Source organism: Protopterus annectens, chromosome 6.part0, assembly GCF_019279795.1.
Source record: "Protopterus annectens isolate FY-2018-M chromosome 6.part0, PAN1.0, whole genome shotgun sequence".
NCBI classification, from domain to species: Eukaryota; Metazoa; Chordata; order Ceratodontiformes; family Protopteridae; genus Protopterus; species Protopterus annectens.
In genome coordinates, this window is record NC_056737.1 from 168852979 (window position 1) to 168860784 (window position 7806).

General features: G+C 35.0%; 1 protein-coding gene across 1 annotated transcript in view; it reads right to left on the reverse strand.

Moving 5' to 3' along the window:
* The window catches only part of LOC122803785 (extracellular calcium-sensing receptor-like), a 192241-nt gene that overhangs the window by 178691 nt on the left and 5744 nt on the right, over nt 1-7806 (reverse strand). The window contains exon 2 of the mRNA XM_044073473.1: nt 3409-4245. Within this exon, the coding sequence (XP_043929408.1) occupies nt 3409-4245 (837 nt within the window). The remainder of the gene's footprint in view (nt 1-3408; nt 4246-7806) is intronic.

A 7806-nucleotide genomic window follows, 5' to 3' on the forward strand; every position in this document is an offset into this window, starting at 1 on the left:
AGACAGCCTCAGGGTACATCACCTGTGACCTTATTTGCTTGTGCAGACCAAGGTGACGTTGCTTCCAATGAGGCACCTTTTCCTTCTTGGCCCATCCAGCAATTGTTTCCACCTATTATGGTATTTGTGTATTGCTGCTGTCCACCACAGGCATTTACCCTACCTTGACAGAGAGGATGTTGTCCTGTCAGGTATTGCTGAGTCCATGCAGCTGTGTAGGTGCCCACATAGTACTGTGGTGTAGGCCTGGACACTGCTGTTAGTCCCAACAAATGGGCCATTGGCTGTACACCTACTGCTACCTGCTCTGAGGGAATTTACAGTAATTTGTGTACAGTTCATTCTTTTTGACACTGTAAAGGGGGGGGGGGGCAGGGGAGATGGTGACCTGAACAGTGGTAACTATGTAATAGTTTTAAATCTCATTTCAGCCTAGTTATAATGAAGGGTAAATTAGTACCAAGGGATAAAAATCCAAATGAAGATATTCCTTAGTAATTCCTTGCCACCATTGCTGTTTTGCCTTGCCCCTAACCCTTTAAGCTGTTTACTTAATAGATTAGGCTATGGTTTCAGTTTAAGTTCCAAAAGCCAACCTCATTCCAAGATATCTCATATGATTTTTAAGCGATTTAAAGTTGCATAGCTCATCAGATGAACTCCTACTATCATAACTACAGATGGTTAAAACTTTTTCAGATGTTATAAGAAAGATGTTTAATCATGGTAAATATGCAAAAACAATATTTATATCAGAAAAACAGAAGTACCAAGAAATTATCATCCTGGGAAAGAGGTGAGATTTAATGGAACTTGAAAAGGATGGTGTATATAAATATTTGAGAATAGAGGAAAGATTAGCAATAAAACATCAACAAGTGAGAACGCAGAGCTATAAGAAATATTTCAGAAGACTAAAGCTAATATTGAAAAATGTCTTAACGTTCAGAAATAAAATTAAAATTATAAATCATCTTGCCCTTCTTGTTCCAGTTTACAGCTCTGTGTTGTTGACTGACCCCAGAAAGCATTAATTTGATAGGCTGGACAAGAAAATAAGAAAAAATGTTTCATGCTTATAAAGTGATGTACAAAAATCAGTGCATGACGAAGTTATATAACCCCCTGGTCTAAAGGTATGGGACACTTTGAACTGACCATATGTAATGTCATCAGTCATGAGTCTGCATACATATTTATTGATGTCACCAGATTCTAATACAGTGAAAGTTCTAAACCATGAAAAAAGAAGTCTAGTATAGAAGAAGCAATTCATAAATGAGTGGAAATGGAAATCAAACCAGAAACAGATGAGAATCGGTCAGTAAGTCAGAGTGCCACAAAAATAAAATAAGGAATGTGAAGAACAGGACCAGAAGGATAAGAAAGAAAACTGGAAAGTCCACAGTTACAGTTGGAAGTGTGGAGAATGTGTGGAACAACCACATGTTCATCACAATTTGATACAGGACTGGTTAAGATCTGAATTTAAACCAAAAGATGAAAGGCATTTAAAGGCAGATCAAGAAAATGGGCTATATACATTTTGGTTTGCAATACTAAAGAAAAAGTGAGAGAAACAGATAAATGTGGGATCCATAATAAGAACTTAAAACAGTTGTGCATCTCGTTGCTCACTGTGATATAGTCATGGCTGAGAGTCTGTATAAGGAAAGGCACAAGAATGTGACAAGACTGTTGTCGTGGGGATTGTGGAAACATTACTTTATCAAGATGCTGAGAAGCTCTGGAAACATAAACCACAAAGCATTATTGAAAATGAAGAAGTTCTGATCACATGGAATCATCCAATACCAAAAGTTAAGAAAACAGAAGAAATAATAAAAGATAAAGTAGTCAAAGAAAAAAAGGACAAAATTAGCATTAATCGTTAAGGTATCTACACCCAACAATTATAGTGTCCTATGTACTGACAGACACAAAGTCATAAGATGCCAAAATCTGTGAGCAGAAAATATAGCAACATGGGATAAAGATATTTCCAATAATAGTAAAGCATCAGAACGTATAAAAACGTTTCCAAACATACATAAATGTGTTACCAATACATGTACATTTAACCCCATATGAACTGCATAGTGAGGCTAGTCTGGGTATACTGCAAATGCTGGGAAGAGCACTCTTGGCAAACATAAAACACTAAAGCAGTACTCATTTCTTGATCTCTGTTTGTGCCCTGACTCAGGAGTAGGGTCCATTCCTGTCGTAGTATTAGAAACACAAAACATTTGGAGAAACTTAAAAAGAGAGAGAAAGAGAGAGAGAGAGAAATCATAGAGAAAGTAATAAAACAGGCTGCCATTGGTAGGGAAATGTTCGACTTATCATAAACTGAATACCTTGATGCTCATCATTTCAAAACTCAGTGTTTTGTCTTACTGTAGTGCAATCCTGAAAGTACTTACATTAGGCTGGGGGTGAAGCCGTCAAAATGTTGAGGATCATGTTATGAAACTCTTCTAAATATAAAGTGGGCTATTGTTACTTAAATCAAGTTATGTCACTAATCAAAACCAGTTTACTGTGATTTTTTTTCTAAATTTCCTCCGTAAATATGTTTAGTTTAATTGGTAAAAGTCACATATGTCATACAAGACACTCATTCTGCACTCCATTTTTATGAGTTTCATTGTAGGCTTGTTGGGTTCACTACATATCTTTGTCATTTTTGTCACCAAAACAGGAATAAACAAGATAAAAACAATGAACAATGTTGTTTTTACTAGGGCTGAACACCATAACCCTCCAAAGTTTACTTTTGACTATTACTTCCTTTTCTTGTGTGAAAATATAGCCACTTTGTCTAGTACAATAACCCAAACAGAAATTCAGCAAGAGAACTCGTCAGAAGGGCAAAACCCATAATCAGTCTCCTTTAAGTACTAAAAATACAGTGCAATTGACAAGTGACTCCAGTGAATTTTAAAACTGGATATAATACCATTAACCTTGTTTTGCAGGGGGTTTCTCCTCTGCACACCCCTGCTATCGAAAGTTACATCTCCACACCACTGTTATCTACATATTCTAACTTGGAGAACAAGAGATACTGCAGCCTCAGACTTAGTGTACAGTTTCATTATTTAGCCGTTCTGTCTCACAGTTCTGCAAACTGCATTTGCAATCTTTACAGTTTTAACAGGAGTACCTTCAAAAGGCAAAAATGGTGCTCTGTATTAAAGCATCATGATAGAGTTACAGGCAGTACTAGGAATCTACTGATGCAATAAATCAATTTGGAGATGTCTGAAAAACAGCTGTCTATAGCATACAGTGCACATTAATTGGATGTTATTATTTGCATGTAGCATTGCATAAAGTCATCACAATATGTTTATCAACAAGTCACCTGCAGCTGCTTTTTATCTTCACAGAATTATTTTTTACCTGCCATGGCTTGAATGTATTTATTGTTGTGCATGTGTTATTGCTAAATGGCCCCTCTCCATGTCTGCAGGCATTCATACTGTGTAAAGCCTGTGCAATAGCATAGACAGCATTGTAGATATTATATGTAAATCTTAAGTCATCAAGAGCAAAAAAGTTCAAATTTGTGTCCACCAGTTTCTCATCTCCAGTACAACCTTTTGTCTCCAACATCTGAGTCCTGCTTGTTTCATTTTTCTTGAGAAATTGTAATGTACAGTGAAATACCAGTTCCCAGAAGATTTTTAGAAATATGTCATCTGGATTATTACTAGGATTAAGACTATGGATGAATTCCTTGAACCCTGTCATTTCTCCATTCCGTATCATAAAAGCAAGTGTCCCTTGAAGTGTTACCATCAATTCTTTGGTGGAAAACATAGGAGAGTTTGCCCAGGAATCACTGGCAAGCCATACTTTCCCAGTTACATTATTCCTTGCATTTTCTTCCATTATAGGATATATGGTGAGGTCTGCAGCATAGATCACTATCACATTTGCAGAAGACTTTTTAATCATTTCACTTATATGCTGAGTTTTCTTTTCAGAGTACACTAAAGGTATGGTTTCAAAGAATGCAATGCAGGCCCCAGCTTTGATCAATTCTTCTTTTACTCTTTGACCACCTTGCTGCCCATAGTCACTGCTTTCAACTAATATCCCAACCCATGTCCAGCCAAAATATAACACCAAGTGGGCTAAACCAATAGACTGGTATAGGTCACTTGGAACTGTTCGAAGAAAGGAAGGAAACTCCTTTTTGTCACTTAGTGCCATGACAGATGCTGAGGAACTGATCTAAAAGGGAAGATAAATAGGGAATGCAAAATTATTTCATATATTTTAGACTAAAAGTGTACATCATCATCTTTAGTCATTGGAATAAATTATTGACATAAATATTTTCATGGCTTTGGCGATTTGCATTTACCTGTACACCAGTTATTTACAGTGTCAGAATGATAGTGTTATTACTTTATGCAATATAACAATTTTTCTAGATTTTCAATTTTTTGGGATGCATGCTTATACTTGATGGAATAGATAGATTAAAATGACTTACCGGAATAAATCCTGTGATTAGTAACACTGTATTTTTATAACACAATCAAAGGACTTTAGTTGTTCTCATACAAAGGCACATCTGTAATTGGCACTTTAATTCTGATGTTGTCAATTTTTCCATATTCTTCAAGGAAAGACAGCTAATGAATAAATGAATCCTGTTCATACAATAACTTTAAAAACAATTTCTGCACTTAATCTTGTTTATAATATGCTGAACCTATAACCGGATTTATTTTAAGAGAACTTTTCATATAGTTATTGAGTAGCATTAGTAATCTAGGGTTGTATAAATGCTGGGCATACATGAGTACCCAAAAGTTGGATTCACAGACCCCACAATATTGAAAACTGTTATGTACATGTAAGAAGCAGCACTCTTGGAGTCGGTTATTGGGATCACAAACTTCATTTTCACATACATGTTTCATCTTAAAGCTGTTAAAATTATAGCTAGGAATGAAGATTGTGTACTTGTCTGCATCAGGAAGTTTGGGGGTATACCTTAACAGAAGCACTAATTTGTCATTTCACTTATGGCTTCTAGGGGAAATGTTTCATCAGATTAGACTTCATAAAGCCTAATCAGGAAATCACATTTCCATGAACAATGACACATTCATGAGAAAGATCATATCATGACCTTCTTCAAGGCACTATTTGAGTGATAGTAGCAAAATTTCAACATTAGCTTGAAAAAAAAATGTACTAAAAAGTACATTTTGCAATGCCCAGACTTGACGGCTGGGATAACTGCAATCATTGATTAACTACTAGAGATGAGGAAAATCCTGAGGCGAGACTGGTTAACTAGACATGTTTTCCATAGTTTATTCGGCCATCACTAATAGGTGGAAATGCCAGGTTGAAAGGCATATTAGACCTGTTTCTTGTAGTCAAAGGTACCATGCTGCATTATAACACATTTCAACCTTTTGCCATTTCTCTCTAAACAAAGTTTACACACATGCTCAGCTGTGGATGTTGGAAGAGAAATAAAGCTGGGGTGACTGAGCACGGGGTACAGTTAATGATTTAAACATGGCAATATTTTAGACTTCTGTTTCTTAAGCAATCTAAGCCAGAAAGTTGATATAAGTACTCTGAACTAGTATAGATTGCATATGTTTGTGTTGTAAGGAGACATTCACTGTCATTTTATATTTGTTAGATATTTGTTGAAATAGTTTTAAGATGGACAATGTGTTTAACTCGATTTACTTTAAAATGATTGAACAGCATTTCACTGAAAGTCACAATGTTGCATAAATTTGACTGAAAAGCACATGACTGAAACAACACATGACCAAAAACTAATTTGACTGAAACTCATTTGACAATCCACATGTAACCTTCCAGGATCACCTATATAGCAAATCATATCTTTATAAATGACACCATCACAAACTGCATGCACACCTCTACATAATTTTGTCTTCTAATTCAGTGAAATGAGTTTCAGTCAAATGCATTTTTGGTCATGTGAGTTTACAATCAAGTGCTTTTCAGTCAGATAGTTTAAACTATATGATTTCAGTCAACTGCAGTTTAATCATATTAGAAGTAAACAGTTTCATTTATATATCTCATACTTTACAAGTTATCTTGTCGTGAAGACAGAAATAGTTGTTTACATGAAAATGCCAGTGTATAATTACTGTGTTTTATCAGTTATAGTAACAAACTTATCTAGCTTTGTGATTATTACTGCAAAAGCCTTTTGAAATGTCTCAGTTGCTGCAGAAATACAAACATAGAGGTCATGGAGAACTATACCTTCTTCCATAGGTAAAACGAAAGTGCATAGCCTGCAACTTTCCTTAACAGGTCATGTTTGTCAAAATCATAGACTTATTATGCAGAGAAAATATCTGGTGAACATAACATGCTAGGTGAAATTTCTCCAGGACTCTCTTTTTATAGATTTATTTGAGTGTTGTGTATCTATACAAGTATGACATAGATCTTGCTTAAATTGCATTCAGTATAGCAGAACAACAAAACTAGAATATTAGCTCATATAAATTACACAAGGATCTTTCAGTGAAAAAAACAAACCCTTCTTTCTCTCATATTGTAACTAATTCAATGAAAATATTAATTCTGCATTTGGATTTCCTGTACTGTTTGCACCCCATTGCCATATATTTTTTCCACTTTTTTCTCAAGGAATCTAAAGTAAGCATTACTTAAGAAAATATATTACTAACTTCAAGACTGACAAGAGCCTCCTGAAGCATAAGACTTTAAATGGTAAAAGTTTAAAGAATTAAGTAAGTGTTCAGATGTTTACCCATGAAGAAAAAAAGGACTCAGAGAAAAATAAAATACATAATTTGAATTAGAAAGACAAAATTTCAGACTGAAAATAAATACAGAGTGATTATATAACAGAAAGTTATTAATATGGTAGCTTGGCATTTGCACTAGTTAAGTATAGTATGTAAGGTTGAGAACTGTATCAACCTTATAACTATGTGGGAGAATGAAAATTTTTTTAATAGGCTAAGGTATTACCTCTCTAAAACTTTAAACAACCAGATTAAAAGAGAGGTGAAGTATAGTGAAGATTCCTGCTATTAGAGGTGAAGGTAAAATATTTCAATAAGTACTCTTTAAGATTAATGAGAATATGTCTACAGCCTTTCAAAAATCTGTATAGTTCATATAATAATAATTATTATTAGACTATGTCAGATTTTTTCAAATGCTTAATCCATGGGTAGATGCACTAGAAATACAAGCACTTAGTCAGTCATTACATTTACCAAAGTCCCCCATTTGGAGGATTGGTATAATGTCTAAGGTCTTAACCTTGCATATGCAAGGTACAGTGTTTGATTCTGACTTCTGGTTGTTGGCTGGATTTGTAATAGTCAGATGACTAAAAGCCCAGTATTTACATAAGGGGGTTGAGAGATGATGTAATGATTAAGGTATTTACCTCACAAACACAAGATACAGGGTTTGATTATCTCCATTAAGGGAACATGTTCCAAAAAAACAGCTAGCCTAGTACTTACTAATACAATCTTTAATGGCTTTTTCTTATATACAAGAAAAAAAAACATTAAAGGTTGCCCCTTAGGCAACATGCAAGAGCCTGACAGCTTACCAGCAGACTTGTACAAAGCTTCCTGGATTTTCACTGCTATGCTTTGTATTGGCTGTTGCAGTACTGTTTATCTGAGACAGCATTATGCACATTTTGGGATACAATTATCACTTCAGCAGTCCTTTGCATCCATGTGCTTTGTTGCAGTTATATCCCTGTAACTTTCCAATCCTTGGATA